Below are 20,696 nucleotides of genomic sequence, written 5' to 3' on the forward strand. Positions count from 1 at the left end.
TTACTGGAAATTTGGCAGAGAGGTAGTCCTCAGGTCAGGAAAGTGCCTTTTGCAGATCTGGTGTCAATCTGTTCAGTAGTTCCTGAGAGTCACAATCACAAGCGTCCTCTTCTTCCTGAATAAAAGTGAGATTATGCTGCATACTTGTTCATATTTTAAGTAGTTCGCACAGACACACGTTTTAAAAACAATAAAGTTCCTAATACCCGCCTTCTCTGAACAGTTAGCTTGCTGCCCCATCCCCCTCCTCCCTATCCTCTGTTGTGTGAATCCATGGACTAGCCTCCTCCCTCCTGCCATGCATGGTCTGATCTGCTGCCACTGCCCTCAATTTAATATGATGTACCAGTCCACTCCTCCTGCCCTCCATTGCCCAATTCTATGCCCCATCATTGACCTCCTGCTTAAACTCTGTGCTTAGCTTGCTGCCCCCATTCTCCTTCTCCCTGCCCTCCGATGTCTTTTTGCATGCCCCTGGTCCATCCTTTTTGCCCACCATGTTCCATGGACCTGCCACTCCTATCTACTCTGAGTGTTCTGTTGAGCTGCCACTCCCCTCCCACCTGCCTAGCATTGTCAGATGACTGTAACCTGTCCCTTCCACCTCCACCCTGCCTGTCCACATGCCATGCCCCTATCCTTTTCCTCCTGTCATACATGGTCCATTGTACTGCCACACCCTTCTGCCCTCCCTGGTCTGTTATGCTGCAACTGCTCCTCCTGCCTGCCCCGTGCGGTCTGTTGTGAGGCCCCTTCCCCTGAACTTTCTTGTCTGTGCACAGGTCCTGACCCTCCCTTCTATCCTCCATCGTCCTTTGTGCATGCCCCTGCACCCTCCTTCTTGCCCATCATAGCCATTGTGCTGCCACTAACCCTCCCACTTGCCATGCATGGTCTTCTGTGCTGCCATGGCCCCTCCCACCTTCCCTGTGTGGTCAGTTAGCTGCCCCTGACCCCCTCCCACCTTCCCTCCATGGTCTGTGTGTATGCCATCACAGTCTCACTGTTGCTCTTCATGGTGTGTCTTGCTTCTAGTGCCCATCCTGCCTGACCTCCATGGCTATCTTGCTGCTCCTGCCCTGCCCCCTTGCCCCCAGCCCTCTGTTTACATATGCAGACCCCTACTCCCTCCCTCCTGGCTTGTCTGTTCCATTGTAATGCCCCTGATCCGTCCCTCCTGCCCTTTATGGTCTGTTATGCTGCAGCTTTCTCTCCTGTCTGTCCATTATGGTCAGCTAGCTACCATTGCCTCTTGCCCCTCTGTTCTCTGTTGTCCATGTGCATGGTTCTGTCCCCTCCCTCTTGCTTTCTATGGATTTTTGTGCTGCACTCCCGTCCCGCATGCCCTGTGTGGTGTATTGTGCTGTTGCAAACCCTAATGCCTGCCCTGCAGGGTCAGTTTGGTGCACCTCTCCATGTCCCTCCTGTCCTCTGTTATCCAAGTCCATGTCCCTACCCCATTAACTTCCATGATCCAATGTACCATACTTGTGAACATTTTGAACTTGGTAAGAGGGAGATTTTGAAAAAAAACTGGGGTATTGATTTTCCCCTTTGAGTTACATTGAAAACGAGGAGATTGTAGACAGGAGACAGATCAAATAAAGCCCATTTGAGCTTAAAAACATTGGACGTTTCCTGGCTGAATCGGGTCTGTTGGCATGTATGGTTGTACTACCATTGCCTCTTCCTTCTGCCCACAATAGTCTATTACATTGCCACAGCCTCTCTTGCAAGTCCTGTATTGTTGGTTTGTTGCCCCTGCCCCCCTTTCCACTGCCATCCATAGTCTGTTGTGCTGCCACGGCCCTTCCTGCCTGCTCAGTGTGGTTAAATTGTTGCCTTTGCACCCTCCTACCTGCCTTCAATTTTCAGAGTCCGTGCCCTCGGCCTCTGCCTCTCAACAGTATCCTAATGAACAACTAGATTGCTAACATTCTATATTTATTACAAAAGTGTGGAACGCCTGACGTCATCTTGATGTAATCAAAACTGTAATACCTAGAGCATTTCCTTTAGAAATTACATATATGAGAGGGTCTTATTGGCATCAAAATTATGGTTAGTGCTCTAAAAGACTAAAATAAGGACATATTTTCTGAGTTTTCAAATAGCGACAAAGCACTTTTAAATTATTTGTTATCTTTATGTTTTTTTATCCAGTTGACCACTTGATTAAATGTTGCACTTAGGGGAGAGGATGTGGTGTTACTTCCAGAACTGCATACTTTGCAACTGGGGAACCAGGTTGGAGTTTCTGCTTCAGCTCGACATTCTGTGATTCTGGTCAAATCACTTAGTCTCCCCATGTCTACAACCAAAATGAATGTGTTCTTGTGTGATGTAACCAATGCGCATGTAAAGCACTCCAATACCTGACTCGTCTGCACTATATAACACTGCAAAAACACAAAATAATATGTGTTTTGCACACTTCTGTCATTGGGCTATATTTGGGCTACATCTGGGTGATTTTGGGCTACATTTGGGCTCTTTTGTCTCCGGTGGCCATCTTGGGAGATTTATTTGTTATGAAGTTTCCTAATTTCCTCATGTACTGGAGTCTCCTCAGTAGGAAATGCTTTCAGTTTTTTACTTTGATTCCATCATGAAGGTATTCAGATATGTCACACATTTGCCATAAATTCTGAAAGTTAGCACTCTAGTTGCTCATTAGATCACTGTAGTAAAACTACTGTTCACCATGGAAGCCTGCTCCTGGTATTAAAAGTGCATGTTTCAGTCTGCATGTCAGAATTTTTTAATGAAATAGAAGAGGATTTGAGAAGTCACTCAAAATGTGCCCTCATTTTCTTTCTTCAGCATTAATCATAATTTCTATGGCAAAATGAACCCCCTCGTTGTGTTCCTTTTTAAAATAAATGTTTTAAGTGTTACCAGTTTATTCCAATCAAGATGGCTTCAGGTGTGCCATACTTTTGTCATAATGAAGACAGTAAGCGCTCTAGTTGTTTTTAAGAACACTCCGGGACAATCTGTCATTGGGCTACATCTGGGTGATATTTGGTCTACATTTGGGCTCTTTTGTCTCTGGTGGCCATCTTGGGAGACTTATTTGTTATGAAGTTTCCTAATTTCCTCATTTACTGCAGTCTCCTCAGTAGGAAATACTTTCAGTTTTTTACTTTGATTCCATCAAGAAGGCATTCAGATGTGTCACATATTTTCCATAAATTCAGAATGTTAGCACTCTTTTTGCTCATTAGATCACTGTAGTAAAGCTACTGCTCACCAGGGAAAACTGCTGCTGGTATTGAAAGTGCATGTTTCAGTCTGCATATCAGAATTTTTTAATGAAATAAAAGAGGATTTCAGAAGTTAAAATGTGCCCTAGTTTTTCTTTCTGCAGCACTAATCATACTTGTTATGGAAAAATGAACCCCCTCATTTTGTTCCTTTTTAAATTAAATGTTTTAAGAGTTACCACTTTAATCCAAGCAAGATGGCTTCAGGTGTGCCATACGTTTATCATAAGTAGGACTGTTAGCGCTCTAGTTGTTCTTTGGAACACTATGGGAAGCTGCCGTAGAACACAAAGGAATCAACTGACAGTCTCTGCCCTTGTTGGATGTACATGTTTTACTGAGAATGTCAGACTTCATTCTCACATGACTGAGAAAGATAATGTGAATTTACAGAAAATAAGCTCTCAGTTTAGCTTATAGATCACCTTCCAAACCTCTGTGGGGAAAAGGATGAGAAAATATTTTTCTCTCAATCATGATATCCCAGCAGAAGGCTTTTTCACATGGTGAAATCACCTTAGAACATACCACAATTCCTAAAATGAGTATGGTACCATCAACAAATGATTTATAATGTAACTAAAGTCTTAAAACCTTCTATTAACTGCAATGCTTTTTAATGAGGTGCTATCATGTATATTGGTCCCAAGATGGCTGCCAACACTTCTTGGATGAAGTGCTGACAGCCAATCGGATCTCAGGATGAGATGTGTGGTTAGGCTCCGCCCAGATATATATATGATTTTACTTTAGATTTTCTCAGGAACTACTGAACAGATTGACACCAGACCTGCAAAAGGCACTTCCCTGAGCTGAGGACTACCTCTCTGCCAAATTTCAAGTAATTCTGTTCAGCCGTTCGGGCTGTACCTTGGACTAAAGGTCCCAATGGAGAATTGCATGGGGAAAACGTGTTTTGGGACCCCCCTTTTTTCTCAGCCCCCGCTTGACGAATCCCCCCGAGACTTTCAGGGTAGGAGCGGAGTGGAGCAACCCACCTATTTTGAAAATTTTACAAGGATTCGTCAACCGGCGCCAAAGTTATTCCAAATAGAATGTTGCGGATTTCCTATGGAAACACGGTCCTAACTATAACTATCTACTGGCGACCGCCAGTAGATAATATATATATATATATATATTTATATATTATCTACTGGTGGTCGCCAGTAGATAGTTATAGTTAGGACCATGTTTCCATAGGAAATCTGAAAATTCTATTTTGAATAACTTTGGCACCGGTTGACGAATCCTCGCGAAATTTTCAAAACTAATGGGGCGCTACGCTCCGCTCCTACCCTGAAAGTCTCGGGGTGATTCGTCAAGCGGGGGCTGAGAAAAAAGGGGGGTCCCAAAACGCGTTTTCCCCATGCCTTTTTCCATAGGACCTTTAGACACAGCTACAGCCCGAACGGCTGAACAGAATTACTTGTAATTTGGCAGAGAGGTAGCCATAAGGTCAAGGAAGTGCCTTTTGTAGGTCTGGTGTAAATCTGTTCAGTAGTTCCTGAGAAAATAGCATTTAAATCAATATATATATCTGTGGCAGCGCTCCGTGCGCTTATCATGCGCTTACGGTAAGCTTACCGTACGCGTACGGTGCCGTGCGCGAGCGCGTTTCTGATTGGTTGTTAGATCAAAGTAAACATTCGAATCGGTCGAAACCAGGAAGTATCGGCCGCCATTTTCTGTCTGTCGCACTGAAAAAAAAAGGTAGATAACATGAAAAGGGGGCAACGAAGAGAGTTGCAGACCCCCTAGCGTTCGTCAGGGGGTTCACGAAGGGCCAAAAAGTATGAAAAATAAATTTAATAATTTTTAAAAAAAATCGCGGGGTGCGCGTACGGTAAGCTTACCGTACGCGTACGGTAAAAAAAAATTTTAAAAAAAAAAAATTAACAATCACATTTAATATATAAATCTAAGGACCCCCAAGGGAGAAAAAAACAATTGATATTTTGAAAAAAATGGCGAGGCGTGCACGGTACGAAATGCGCAATGTGGGCGCTCGGTGCGCAAAGCGCACGGAGTGCCCACAGCACGCGCACGGTGCGCGAAGCGCACCGTGCGCGCAAAAATTAAAAATAAATACATAACTTAACATTTAAAAAAACGTACAAATTCACTGAAAAAACCATAGGTTTCACACACGTTATAGTTAGGAATTAGCATTTAAAAAACCTTGCAAATTCACTGAAAAAACCATAGGTTTCACACATGTTATAGTTAGCTGTACATTTCACTCGTAAAAAACCAATGAAATTCCACGTTATAGTTAGTGCAGGCAACTATAACTCGCGCGACCGCAATCCTCTGTTTATGCTAATACTGTATCTTTAGCTATACATATATTACAAATATTTATTTTTCATAAAGACACATATGTCATCAGTGATGTAATATCTGACATCATCAGCAGAGGATTGCGGTCGAGTGAGTTATAGTTGCCTGCACTAACTATAACGTGGAATTTCATTGGTTTTTTACGAGTGAAATGTACAGCTAACTATAACATGTGTGAAACCTATGGTTTTTTCAGTGAATATATATATATATATCTTCTTTTCCAATCCGGTGACGATAATCCGCCGAACAAAAACAGGACACAGACCCAAAGTAAGTGCTCAAAAATAAAGTTTTACTCCTTCTTCGCCATGACGCGTTTCAGCTCGTCAAAAGCCTTGTTCACATGATATATATATATATTCATGGCGGCCGCTGCGGGGACAGGCGAGAAGACCACTGACTCATTGTCAGTGAAATTGCTCTCCCACCCTCGCAGCTCCACCACTAAGTGAGGCCTCCCCCGAGCCCCTGCACTCTCGAGTGTTGGTGTTTGAGGCCCTCCTCCACCCGCAGGTTCACCTGCACCACATCCCTGGTGGTCCAGTGGACCTCTGTCTCCGTTCTCTCGCTCCGCTTTTCACTCGTTTTCACTCGTTTTTGCCCTCATTTTAACTTTTCTGCACTTTTCTGCCTTATTCTACTCATTCCTCCTATATTCCTCCTTTTCCTGCCTGTTTTCCCCACCGCTGCTTCCCCCGTGGCCCCTCCCCCCCAACACGACCAGCGTGACCGGCCCAATCCAGCTCCCCTCCCGTCTCCCAGCTGTCCATATATATATATATATATTATATATATATATATATATATATATATATATATATATATATATATATATATATATATATATATTTACTTCTGATTCCTGTTTTCTTCCAGTACGAAATATTTGAACTATGTGTGGGAGGCCTATGTAAGAGTCCACGAGGCGAGTAGTGGGGCTTACTAACTCTGTTCTTCTCTCTGCAGTTCCCAGCCAGCCCCCCGACAACGTGCGGGCTCTCTCTATCACCTCAGATGTTGCAGTGATCTCCTGGTCAGAACCCCCGCGCAGCACCTTGAACGGGGTTTTGAAGGGGTATCGTGTCATCTACTGGTCTCTCTACTCGGATGGGGGTGAGTAAGATAGCAGGTTAGAGGTCAATGGTTCAGATACATGGAAGGCACAGATATCACCCGCTCAGGAAAGAAGGGATACAGTACAAACACCTTGATTTAAGGGCTAAGGTGCAGGATAAGTGGGGCATTAGTTTGCAACCTGGAGGTGTGGTTGGAGCTCAGGTGTCGGGGTACACTACTTACGGGTGAGGGCAGTGTGGGTTGGTCATATCATGACCTGGACTTGGTGATGTTTACTTGTTCCCCTTCATTCCCCTCTTCGAGTTGCAGAATGGGGTGAGATGCAGAACATTACGACAACACGCGAGCGTGCTGAGATGAGGGCGCTGGAGAAGTTCACCAACTACAGCGTGCAGGTGCTGGCTTACACCCAGGCAGGGGATGGCGTGAGAAGCAGCGTGCTGTACCTGCAGACGAAGGAAGATAGTGAGTATTGCACTTAAGGGTTATGGGAAGGAAGCAGTACGTGGCATCCTAGCCAGGAAGGGCTTTGTGGGGCTGGGCAGATGAAGGGCCTTGTGGGGCTGGGCAGATGAAGGGCCTTGTGGGGCTGGGCAGATGAAGGGCCTTGTGGCGCTGGGGACATGAAGCACCTTGTGGGGCTGGAGACATGAAGGGCCTTGTGGGGTTCAGGACATGGAGGGCCTTGTGGGGTTTGGGACACTGGGGGGGGGGCTTGTGAGGGTGGGGACATGAAGGACCTTGTGGTGTTGGGGACATAAAGGGCCTTGTGGGGCTGGGCATATGAAGGAGCTTGTGATGCTGGGCACATGAAGGACCTTGTGATGCTGGGCACATGAAGGACCTTGTGGGGCTGGGCACAAGAAGAGGCATTTGGCACTGTGGTGAGGAAGCGCTGTGTGGATCAGTGGTGTATGGACAGGCCAGGCAGAGCAGTGGATACATAACGGTAAAGTGAGGCCGAGAGGAAGCTGCAGATGGGACCGGTGCCAGGATGGGCCACACAGGATGGGAAGCCCAGAATCGGTTTTGACTATATCAAGGGGTACCATGGGGACCAAAAGCCTAGATAAGATGGGATCCAAGGCATGGGCTAGAGGCTAAAGGAGGTACAGAAACTGAACTGTCCTCTCAGAATGAGCATGCTGACTGCGGTGTAAATGTTGGATTCAAAGATAATCCAAAGCTATCCGCTCAGCATTGGCAGACCTAACCTCCTTACCATGTCACAGTTGCCTCCCTCCTCCCACCTTTAAAGTGTGAACTCACTATGATAAAGAATTAGCACTTTTCGAATTCCTTGTATACATTATGCCTGTGGCGGAAAATCTATTTTAAACAATCGGCGCATACACTCCAGTGGCCAGAACAAGGCGATGTTTATTCCTTGCTGCTTTTAGACCTAAGCAGGCTTCCGCTAGGGACACCGGTTGATGACATACTAGCATACTAGTTAACCAAACATGCAACACTGGTAGGGTCAGCTGGCAAGGTGTGGAATCTTGCCCTTGTATATAGTTGTTGTGAGGTAAAGACAGCAGTCACCCCGAAACATGGACTGATGATACAGCTACTGGAGGAAATGCCAACCGAGTGCCCTACCACAAGCTGACATCTTGTATGTCCCTCCATTTTGTCTCTATGAGAAGCTGGCTGTACCTGCGTTGCAGGGTTTTATCTTCATTAATTTGCTACTCCAGCCTGGTTAAACCTTGAAAAGGCCTGTGCTAAATTGGGAAAATTGGGACTTTTCTATCTTCAGTGAAGTGGAAATCTGAGATTTTATTAAAGACAATGAGGCAAGTATAATCTGCAAATCTTTTTATGACTAACTTCTGGCAGCAGCAATAAGAAGTGATGCCACGAAGGCAGTATGATGTCATGTACAATATAAAGCCGATCAGTCGACCGCAGACATTCTCTCGTATTGCAGACACTGAAGAACAGCTCTACACTCTGGAACGGATTTACAATCAATGTCAAAACAAAATCCAGGGAAAAAAACTTGAGATGTTGCAGGGAAGGAAAGAATCTGGGCTTCTTCCAGAGAAGTGATGAGGCTATGCAGATCCTGAAGAACGACAAGCATCAAGCTAAGTCAAGGCATCTAGAGGCTAACCAATAGAAGAAATCAGCAGATCGCAGTTAACAACTAGGAATGCATACATAGAGAACTGACACCTATCAATTCACAAGTGTTATAAACCATAATCTGAACATATACTAGTAAATCATAACACAGAGAGAAATCCCAGAGATGGATGGGAGGGATAATCTACTCTTCTCACTGTCTTTCCTCTTCACTGAAGGTAAAGGAATTCCCAAACCATAATACAACACAATGAAATTATACAGTTTGCAAGTTCAAAGCCCAATGAGGACTCTGTCAGACATACGCTCGGGGATTTAAGGTAGAAGTCGCTGCTCTACACCATTTGGCTGCTGTAAGAATGTCCTCTAACCCCACACCTGTGAAAAAGGCCATAGCTTCTCGAGAGGACTGGGCTCTCAAGTAGGAGGTATCAATGCCGGTAGCGGCCATAGTAAGCTTGACCTAAAGTTTTGGAAGTGACTTGGTTGTGGGGAGTTTTAAAGGAAAGGAGGAGCAGAACGGAAGTGCAAAGGCAAGAAGTGCGTGAAATGTACTCTTGAGACTGGAGACAACACAGAGAGCAGGGAAGGAGGGCATTAGGGGCTTTTTGGTATAAGCCGAAATGTAAAACATAGCTCCATCTGGTGAAAAGTGAAAGCCAGAGTTGGAGAGTGCTCTGCTGTCAGACACCCTTCTGAAAGAGATGAGGCAGAACAGGGGTTCAAGCTTGAAACAAAAATCCTTTTGGTGAAAGCAAGGACTTCGGATCTTTGAAGACACAACTGTGAAAACAATTGAGACATTCCTGGTGGAAAACAAGGGGTGGCCCAATGCAAATGTCTTGTATGAGAGGAAAGGCAAGAGGACCGACACCGGCTGAACAATCACCCAAGCACTTATCACGAGCAAGCTAGATTATGGAACCTCACTTAATGTTAGAATCGCCGCCCAACTCACCAAGCGGATCCAGACCAATCAGAATGCAGAAACTACACTCAACTCAACCTCCCTCCACACACCCACATCGCCCTCCGAGCTCAGTAACCACCACTGGTTCCTCATACACAAAGGTGCACTGTGCATATTAGTCACACATACAAAGTACTATACTATTTAGTCCTTACCTACATGAGCAACCGCATCCATTTCCACACCCCCACCAGACACCTCTGCTCTGCAAACCACCTGCTTGCTATATCCCCCACATCCTCAGAGCAGTTAGTGCTTCTGCACCTTCTCGTACCTAGCTCATAAAGCCTGGAACGTACTCCCCCTTCACATTAGGGCCGCCAGATCAGTCCTAGAATTCATTAAAAAATGGAAATCTTGTCTCCTCACACAGGACCCAGACAGGGTGGCAAGCAAACCCCCTTTCTCATCACCCCAGGATACCCTCCCGGGCGAGATGCGCTCTTTGCAAGTACACCTAACATAACTTCTTTGTCCAAGGAGAAAGAATTAAAGAGGGGATGTGGGCTGTAATAAAGATGTGACAGGCGTTAATTGTTCTATAAGAGAGACCTTTGCTGAAGAGGGTCAAAAAGAAGCTGGTTAGAGAGGAAGCAGGTTAAGTGAAGGGATCCAGGTTCTATCCCAGGCACTAACAAAGCCAGGCCTTTAAGGAAGAAATGTAGGCTTGTCGAATGCCTGGTGTCCAGGGCTCATCAATGAGGTCTACAGCAAAAACGTCTGGCCACCATGAGGCTCCTCCACAACTTCCCATGCTAGAAGATAGATGGGCCCTTTAAGCATTCATTACTGAAGTGAAGAAATTCAGCTTGGTAAAGGCTTGAGAAGGCATGCGCTCAATTGCGAAAATTAGCTTGATAAAATTTTATGCTAACCATGTGAATTTCTTTTTTTTATTATGAACTTCTTGTGAAAATTCAAACGTCATGCAATTTACGAGCAAGGGGGAGTGCTTCAAGGAGAAAATGTCTCCCCAAAGACATTGTCTGCTTGAACCAGTCTTTATAGATAAAAATGGTGCAAAATTTGCAGGCTTTTACCAATTTTGGGCAGCAAAAAATGTGTGAACGTTGCGACCGTCATGTACATTTTGCACTGGCCTAGACTTGAGTAATATTTGATTGTCTTAAACCCCCACCGCCCAGCTAAGTTGATTCTAAACCTACAATCTGCACCCGAACCATACACATCTTGCATTCACCGTTCCCAAAGTTGTTGTCGTCGATGGCTTGATGGTTGAGTCGCGCTTCTTCTGCCTGTGGTGACCCATGCCCCTTCGCGCAGTTCTGTGGCACCCCCTGCGCAGTGTACAATTTGTGTGCACCCGTGCGTGCAGGCCTAGCGCTGATGGATATTGAAATATTAACGGCGCCTCCGTGCCCTACTTTAAGCGCCATTAGAACAGCTCCTCTCCTGAGCCATGGCCTTGTCTCGAGAAAGTGCCGCCGTTCCCCTGGTTCCCCGGTCCCGGCCCTGCCAGAGCCCTCATTCCATGCTAGAGGCCGAACGTCACCGGCGTAAGTGGGTCAGGCGAAGTAGGCTGATTAAAAGGGGGCAGCCGAAAACCATCAGAGCGATTTCTGCTCCTGCTTTTAAGTAAATACACTCAAGGGGGCTTCAGTATTTTCAAAGATATCGGAACACTTAAACGGCATGGATGTAAGAAGCACTTCAGAGGCTCAAGTGCTAGAGAAAAGTGAGAACTTTCAGCGGTGTGACAGGGTATCCGGACACCTCATGCTGAATGCTTTGCAAATGTACGTCACCGGCGCCATATTTGAATGTGTGCATCTTCCCAGGTGCCGAGCTTATTACCTGTCAGAATTAGGCCTGGAGTGTGAGGCCGGTTTCCTACTCCAGTACAGAACGTGCCAATGAGGGTGACGTGGTCAAAGTAAGAGACTCCTCTTGCTATCTGAACTCCTTTCCTGCCTTATGCAGGAGATGGGGCCCGCGTGGCGGTGGAGAGCTATGCACATAGGTGCGCTCCTACAATGTAGCTATCACAAGGACCACAGCTGAGCACGAGGAGTGCTGCAGAGTATCCGGAGATGACCCCTTTATTAACCAGGCATGCAGGGCTTTAAGTGGGATGAAAAAACTGGGTGGTCTCTCAATGGGCGTGGCCAAAGTAATTTAGGGCGTGGCTTAAAAACACACAAGCTAAAAATCTGTGCTTAGCATAGTGTACCACCCGACTTGTATTTTACTGTTTCTGTAATTGCTTCCCGATATATGATACACCATGTAACATCATACCTACAAGAAGTCAGTGTGAGAAAGTGGCTCTGATATACTGTTCCTTAATAGGTACAGGGTGTACAGAGTCCACAGTCCCCAATGGTTTGACAGAGGCTAAAGTTAGATATAACCTTACTCTCTAAAGTGGTAGCTTGGTCGAGCAGTAAGGCAGTATCAGAGGACAGTGTAAAGCATTTGTTGTACACACTCAGTCAGCAAATGGTCTCAAACACTCAATAACTGAACTCTAGGCCAATGGTTTATATATAAAAAAATATATGCTTGTTTTATTTTAGAACCAACACTTGGCATTAAAATATACTTTCTCAGAATGAGATGCTTTATATAAATACTTTTGCAATATGCAATTGACTTTTGTAAACAGTTACAAGTGGTTGCAATAGGCAACACTATTTTAAACACAACAATGTATTGAGCTCAATGGAAATTTCAAGTTATTTGCAACAGATTACTTTTAGGATTACTTTTGGAATTCCAGGACTGGATCCTAGATTCAGTCCTGGGTCAGTACTTAGAATCAAGTGATGAAAGTCGACTTAATTACTGTGATGTTTTTTAAACAATATTTAGCTATTTTAAAAGTTGACACTTTGAAAATATTTCAAAGAAAACAGTCAATGATTCCCTATGGAAGAAAATTCAAGTTGCAGGGATAGTATGTTCTCGTTACTTTTGTAATCCAGTACTGGGTACCTAGATTCAGTACTGGGACCTTTATACAAAACAGATAAGTAATTACGTTTTCAGATATTATACGATTTTTAAAGATTGCAGAAATTGACACTTGGAAGAAATTTCACAGAAAAACAGTCAGTGATTTCCTATAGGAGAAAATTGGGTTACTGGTACGTACAGTTGTAAGTATTTTTCAAAGTCAGTGGTGGGCACCAAGATCCAGCACTGGGAGCTCACCTAAGAGCAGGTGAGTATTTTTTTCGTTTTCGTTACTCAGCTGATTTTTGGTGAATATTTTAAGATTTGAAAAGTTCACACTTAGAAGAAATTAAGGAAAAAGCCTGTCAATGTTACCCTATGAAGAAAATAGAGTTATCGGTTTAAAGTTAGTACTCGACTGGCAGAGTTGAGGTTCTGGGCATAGACTCAGGGGTCCCCCAGGGTCAGGTAGGTACAGTTGGTTCACCCTCAGCGACTCTAGGGCGGCCGGGTGCAGAGAGAGTTAGGCCCAATGTTATCCTATGAGGGATAGGGGGGCCTTGGTTGGTGGCTGCTGACTAGCAAGCCACGCAGCTGTGGGAGCTGGGCTCCTGGTCACTTACTCAGGGCAAGTGGGGAAGTAGGTAGGTGTAGAGGTTGCACTGCCAGGGCCACTCGGGCGGCTGGGTGCAGGGTACTTTTGAGCCTTCGGGCGCTCAATTGATTTCAATGGTAAATCTCCGGTTTAGAAAAAGACTGCAAGCTCGGGGACGAGGATTCTTCAGGTGCCACCACCACTTCGAGAGGTAAGTTGGGTAGTTGGAGGATAGGTAGGTACCCCGGGATTGGGCACAGGGGGCCGCGGGGCGCCGCGTGCAGGGGTGCCTTTTGGTGTCAGGAAATCTTACCCTCTGTTGATCGCGGTAGGGGGGCCCCTTGTTCTGAGGCTGCAGGCTTCTTCAGGAGTGTCGAGGGAGGTCCTTGGGTGCCGGATTCGGGGTCACAGTCGCCGTGGGGTCATCCTCATGGTCTTTGTTCACTCCGGCCCTGGCCAGGCTTGGCTGGTGCAGAGTGTCCTGGGTTTGCGGTTCCGGGCTGCTGCCAGGGATTAGAGGTAGGTTTTGAGTAGAGCCTCTACTCATGGGAGTCCTAGGGGCTTAGAGCCAAAAGGTAGCCAGGTCCTCCGGGGTTTGTGAGGTTGCTGGCCACAAGAGATGCCGGGTTGGAGCAGGAGCAGGTTCGAGGGTCGACAGGCCGGTAGGGCTGGGGCCAAAGCAGTTGGTGTCTTCCTCTTATTAGCAGCTGCAGGGCAGGTCTTCTTTCTTCTTGCTCTTCTTTGTATTTTGAAATCTGGAATCTGGGGAAGGAAGGTTCAGGGTGCCCCTAAATACTAGATTTAGGGGCGTTACAGGTAGGTGAAGGGCAGGGACCAATGGGTCCCTGTCCTGGGGTGGGTACACCCCCTATCCTGTCTCTCTCCTGTGGGAGGGGGGCAGTAGCCTAGTCCTGATAGGGTAGGGCTTCCCATCTTCAAGATGGCGAGAGCCCGGAAATGTGCTTCACCTCGCCTCCCCCACCTGAGGGGTGGGGTTGGCAGGCTGGCACATCCCCTGTCCTTATTTGGGGTTTCCGGCCAAGCTTCCTGCCAGAGTGGGGGGGTTGCAGTGGCCTGGGGAAGCTCACAGAGGCGGCATGCCTTTGAATCTTCCCCATGCCCATCCTGGGGGAGGAGATTTAGCACCTCACCCAGGATGTGCATTGTTGCAGGCCCAGGAGAGCAGGGGCTCTCCCACCCAGGGTTCCAGCAACATGTCTGCTGTGTGGCAGCCTAGGCAGCCTCAGAGCAGATGTGGATTGTAGGTTAGGTTTAAGGGGGCATCTCTAAGATGCCCTCTGGGGTGCTTGGTACATTAAATCCCACACAGGCATCAGTCTGGGTTTAATGTGCTGAGAAGTTTGATACCAAAGTCTGGTGGCTGGGTCCGGAATCGTAGTCTTTCTTCCTTTTAAAAAAAATTTTTTTGTAACCCAGGTGGGTGTCGACATCCCACCATGTGGTGTACCTCTCGTGACGTCGGCACGCTTCCTGCGGAAGCTTCCACTTTGGGGCGCCATCTTCAGATTCTTTTTTCCCCCGTTGGGTCTGGATCGTCACCGTGAAGCTCCAGAGTTTTTTGGGAAGAAAAGAAGAAGAAGCACGAGTTTCATCGAGAAGAAGCTGAGGAAGACTACAGAGAACAAGATCGACAAGCTGGGATGACGAAGAAGGAGGAAAACCTCGAGATCTTTGACGTCCAGTGGAGAATGCCCACTCGGGGACACTGAGCGCAGGAATGGACAAGACCCCCTTTAAATTCTGCCGTAACTGCCACCATAAATACGCGCAGAAGGACCAACACCCGGTCTGCAACCTTTGCCTGCCAGTCGACCACGAGAGCAAAGCCTGCAACGCCTGTTCCACCTTCACACCGAAGACACTCCGGGTTAGAGAGAGACAGAGGAGAGACAATTACAACATGCAGGGCAAGGGACAGACCCCGTCACTGTACGAACTGGGCCTCTCCACCGACTAGGAAGACAACGTCGCCGAGGGACCAGATGACTTCACGGTCACAGAGACCGATAAGAAAACGTCTGATAAGGTAGGAGAGACGTCGAACACTAAACCCTCGACAGGGCCCCGAAAGCCTGAGTCAGACTCTCGAAAATCAGAGTCGAAGTCCTCGAAAGGAGCACCAGTGCCGAAAAGTTCGACGACGCCAGCTGCACCCAAGGACGAACGGCCCGGCGGATCCTTCGAAAAGGACCCCCAGGTGGCGAAGACTGGCAAAAAGCCAAGGTCGTCGAAGCAAGGCCAAGAACTGGGGTGCTCGGCTTCGAAAGAGAAGGTCGCGTCGACACCGGCTCCGGCGAAAAGACCCGCGCTCGACGCTGAACAGGCCACATACTTGGAAAGAAAGAAGAGGAGGCTCGAGGCAGAAATGGAGAGCATCCTACAAAGAAAGAAGGAGTTCCACGAAAAAAATGAAAAGTTACACGATTCCGACGAAACCACCGTCGGGCATCGTAGACGTCGAGGAACAGGAGGAGTTAGACGCCGAAGAACCGTTGATAACTCCCGGAGAAGAAGAAGAGGACCTATACTATGAGGGAGAAGAAGATGATGACCAACAAACAAACTACGGCTCGGCACCGTCGACGACACAGGACCAGGAGTGGCAGGACCTCGACGCCGAAAACCCGGAAGAGCCTGTGGAGACTTACCCTTCGAGGCCTTCGCCGCCCGATGACATTGGGGCCTACAATATGGTCATCAAAAGCACTGCAGCAGCTTTTGGGGTCAAGCTGGAGGAAGAAAAGCCTAAAGCAGACTTTTTACTGGAAACGCTGCTCCCCATTCAAACGAGGAGCCAGTCCCTCCCCATGCTCCAAAGTGTCATGGACCAGGGGAAGGAGGCGTTCAGGGACCCAGCAGCATGCAGGTCCATCACACCTAGGTCGGAGAACTATAAACACTCCTCCCAGGACCCTCCCTACATCAAGGGATCCGTCACAGCGGACTCCATCATTGCGTCAACGGCCAGGAAAAGGGCTAATGTCCTGGCAACCTCTGGCCCACCACCAGACAAGGAAAGCAGGAGGATGGACCTGACTGGGAGGAAGATCAAAAGAAACGCGGCAATGCACTGGCGCATGGCGAACTCCAATGCCCTACTAAACAGACACCAATACCAGCATTGGGACGAAATGGGGCAGCTAATCAAGCACCTCCCTGAACAATACCAGCAAAGAGCCTCACACCTGGTGGAGGAAGGGATGAATATCGCAAATTCTTGCCTTAAAACAGCCTTAGATGGAGCCGAAACATCAGGCAGGTTGATGGCAATAGGGATAACGGAAAGAAGGCAGGCCTGGCTCAGGATCTCAGGCTTCAAGCCGGAAGTCCAGAACAACATCCTGAACACCCCCTTCAACGGGGAGACTCTGTTTGGAGCCCCGAGGGATGAAAAACTCACCCAACTCAAGAAAGATAATGGGCCCTGCAATTCAGAGGGATGAGAAGAGCTACTCCGACACGGAGGCCATACGGAAGGGGCGGAAACCAGCCAGGAACGTCACACCAGACATTCCAGCAGGGCCACCAGGGCAACAATCACGGCCAGCAGGGGCAGCAGAAACAAACTTGGCAGTACCAGCCTCGGGGCCAGTCCTTTCGCAGTAGAGGGAACAGACGAGGGCAAAGACGAAGAGGGGGAGAACAACCCGCCTCAAAGTGACTCCACCCAGCGAAGCGTGCTCACCCACAAAATCCCTCCGAGGGTAGAGCACAAAAAATTCAACAAGAGAGGGTTACACAGACCAAACGCCAACGAACACGCAACACAAGTAGGCGGCAGGCTGAGACGTTTCTTCCAGGAGTGGAAGAAGATAACAACAGACAAATGGATACTCAACATCATACAGTTTGGATACTGCATAGAGTTGGAAAGGAAACCACCAAACAGAAAACCAAAGAGAAGGGGACACTCAGGGCAGGAGCTAGTGCAACTCCGAGAGGAAGCACAAGAACTACTCCAAAAGGAGGCCATAGAACCAGTACCATTCAAAGAAAGGAACAAGGGAGTGTACTCAAACTACTTCCTGGTACCAAAGGTGGACGAAACACTAAGACCCATCCTGGATCTACGGTTCTTAAACAAGTACATAAGGACACAAAAATTCTAAATGACGTCCCTACAAGAGTTACTCCCTCAGATGAGAGACGGATACGGAGACTTCATGTCCACCGTGGACCTCAAAGATGCCTACCTGCACATCCCAATGAACAGACAGCACAAACATCTGTTAAGATTTTCAATCAACAAAGAACACTACCAGTTCACAACCATGGCATTCGGACTAAAGTCAGCACCAAGGATTTTCACAAAATACCTTGCGGCAGTGGCGGCGTACCTGCGGAGGGAAGGGATTCATGTATACCCTTATCTCGACGACTGGCTAATAAAAGCAAGTTCACGCGAAACATGCGAGGAACACGCACAGTGGGTCACAAGGACGCTAACGAAGCTGGGATTCTCCATAAACTGGGGGAAATCCTCAATAGAACCGGAACAGGTGAAGATCTTCCTGGGGACACAGATCAACACCATACAGAGAACGGTGATCCCCAGCGACAAGAGAACACTGGCCCTGCTGAGGGAGACGCGCCTCTACCAGAAGGGGCGAGCTCTGACAGTGAGGACAGCAAGCAAGATCATGGGGATGATGGCGTCATGCATTCACCTAGTCCCCAATGTACGCCTACACATGAGACCATTCCAGGAATGGCTGCAACAGCAATGGTCACAAGCAACCAGAAGTTGGGAGGATCTAGTGTTTGTAACGCACGCAGTGCAAGAAGAGATAGCATGGTGGAACAAGGAGAACATAACAATAGGGAAGCCCTTGCCACCACCAAGCCCAACGGTGACCATCACCACAGACGCATCCCAGATAGGATGGGGAGCACATATGAACAAGCTCAGAGTGAGGGGTCTATGGACTCCAGCAGATGCGGTCAGACACATCAACTACCTGGAATTGAAGACCGTACTCCTAGCCCTGAAGGCCTTCCAGAAAAAACTGTACAACCAGAAGGTGTTGATACAAACAGACAACACGACAACGATGTTGTACATCAACAGGCAGGGAGGAACCCAATCATTCCCTCTATCCAACCTGGCACAGGAAATTTGGAGATGGGCCATCCCACTCAAAATAGACATGCTGGCCATACACCTTCCAGGGAAGAACAATGTGGAAGCAGACTGGCTCAGCAGGCAGACTTCAGCATCCCACGAGTGGGAGCTCAATGGACAGGAAACGCAAAGGCTATTCAGAAGGTGGGGTACACCGACGATAGACCTGTTTGCAGCACACCTGAATGCAAAATGCCAAAACTTCGCATCCAGGCAACCAGAAAACAATCCCAGGGGAATGCCCTATGGATAAGCTGTTCAAAAACATTTGCCTACGCTTTTCCCCCAATACCACTGATACCCAGGGTACTCAACAAGTGCAGGACCAGCAACATGACACTGATCCTAGTAGCACCACAGTGGGCGAGACAGACCTGGTACTCACAAATAATGACAATGGCACCGGGGCCACCCCACAAGTTCACCAAAAGGAAAGACTTACTCTCCATGCAAAATGGAGAAGTTCTACACCCAGAGCCAGAGAGCCTCAGCCTAGCGGCATGGCTCCTGAAGACATAGAGTTTGCACACCTTAAGCTACCACGAAGCACCATGCGAGTGCTCCGGGAGGCAAGGAGACCAACGACACGAAAATGCTATGGGGAAAATGGAAGAGGTTCACACAATGGTGCAGCAAAAAGAAACTGCAGAACAAGTTGACAAAGGAATCAACGGTGCTGAGATACCTCACACACCTACTAAAGGCTAAACTATGTTCATCCTCGCTAAGGGTACACTTAGCAGCGATTGTAGCCTACACACGAGGTGAGACGGGGGAAAGTTTCTTTACATCACGAGTAGTAAAGAGATTCCTGGAAGGGGCAAAAAGGATAGCGCCACCAAAGAGGATGGTGCCGCCGGCATGAAACCTCAACATAGTCCTTACGGAACTTATGAAGGCACCCTTTGAGCCCATCCACAAGGCCTCAGTACAAATGCTGACAATGAAGGCAGCCTTTCTGGTGGCAATAACCTCGCTGCGCAGAGTAAGCGAGCTGCAAGCACTAACACTGCAAGAACCTTACATCCAAATACACAAGGACAGGGACGTAATGAGAACGGACCCACACTTCATGGCGAAGGTGGTGTTGGCATTCCATATGAACCAGTCAATACAAATACCAAGCTTCTTTCAGAACCCAGCCACAAGCGCAGAAAGGGCACTGCACACTCTAGACGCAAGAAGGGCGGTGATGCACTACATTGAGAGAACCAAGGAGCACAGGAAAACGAAGCAGTTTTTTGTGTCCTTCGCAACCAGCTTCCTGGGTAGAAAAGTAACAAAAAGCACCATCGCTCGATGGATCGCACTGACGATACAATTCTGCCACAAACAGGCAGGGCAAGAACTTTCGGAAGGGGCACGGGCCCACTCCACAAGGAAGAAAGGAGCAACAATTGCTTTTCTGGCTAATACACCCATTCAAGACATATGCCTGGCGGCAACATGGGCTTCAGTGCACACGTTCACTAAGCATTACTGCGTGGATATACAAATAAACAAGGAAGCACAAGTTGGACAGAAGGTGCTTCAACATATATTCAACGACCAACGCTCATCTTCCACCCAGCCGCCACAAAGATGACAAACCGCTACAAAGTCTATGCACAGCATAGTGAATCCAGAAAGATTCACACTGCTATTCTTACCTGTCGGTGTAGTTTTGCAGCTTGAAGATCTTTCTGGATTAACGAGCGAACTCACCCACCTCCGCCAGAAAGATGAGGCAGGAGAAGAAGGTGGAAAGACAGAGAATAGAGAACAAGCAGAGACTTAAGAGAAGTGTGTAAAAGGATATAATTAAGGAGAAAATAATAAGATTGCCTAGGATTCACACAAAAAAGAAAAAAAAAGCATCCGAAGATGGCGCCCCAAGGTGGGAGCTTCCGCAGGAAGCGTGCAGACGTCACGAGAGGTACACCAAATGGTGGGACGTCGACGCCCACCTAGACTACAAAAAAAAAGAAAAAGGAAGAAAGACTACGATTCCGGACCCAACCACCTGACCGCGGAATAATGCGAAGCATAGGGAATCCAGAAAGATCTTCAAGCTGCTCAAAACTACACCGTCAGGTAAGAAACTATTTGTTTTCCCACGACTCACTCGCAATAGTGCAGATGATAGGGGTGAGAAGCAGCCCCATAGAGCGCAAATCCCTCACAGCTGACCAAAACGAATCACCCCTTTTGGTGTTAGCCGCTATCACTAGTACCTCCCAACGTTTTTTTAAGATTTCCCCTTTCCGCTTGGAGATCGCAGTTTTATACCTCAGCCTGGCCGATCTCACTTCA

General features: G+C 47.5%; 1 protein-coding gene across 4 annotated transcripts in view; it reads left to right on the forward strand.

Annotated features, from left to right (window-relative positions):
• The window catches only part of DSCAML1 (DS cell adhesion molecule like 1), a 504,760-nt gene that overhangs the window by 376,022 nt on the left and 108,042 nt on the right, over positions 1–20,696 (forward strand). For 2 of the 4 annotated variants that reach the window (XM_085647435.1, XM_085647433.1), the window contains exons 18-19: positions 6,579–6,725; positions 6,993–7,154. In XM_085647435.1, the coding sequence (XP_085503561.1) occupies positions 6,579–6,725; positions 6,993–7,154 (309 nt within the window). The remainder of the gene's footprint in view (positions 1–6,578; positions 6,726–6,992; positions 7,155–20,696) is intronic. The other 2 variants (XM_085647434.1, XM_085647436.1) reach the window with 1 other exon arrangement.

Source organism: Triturus cristatus, chromosome 3_2 (genome assembly GCF_964204655.1).
Source record: "Triturus cristatus chromosome 3_2, aTriCri1.1, whole genome shotgun sequence".
Lineage (NCBI taxonomy): Eukaryota > Metazoa > Chordata > Amphibia > Caudata > Salamandridae > Triturus > Triturus cristatus.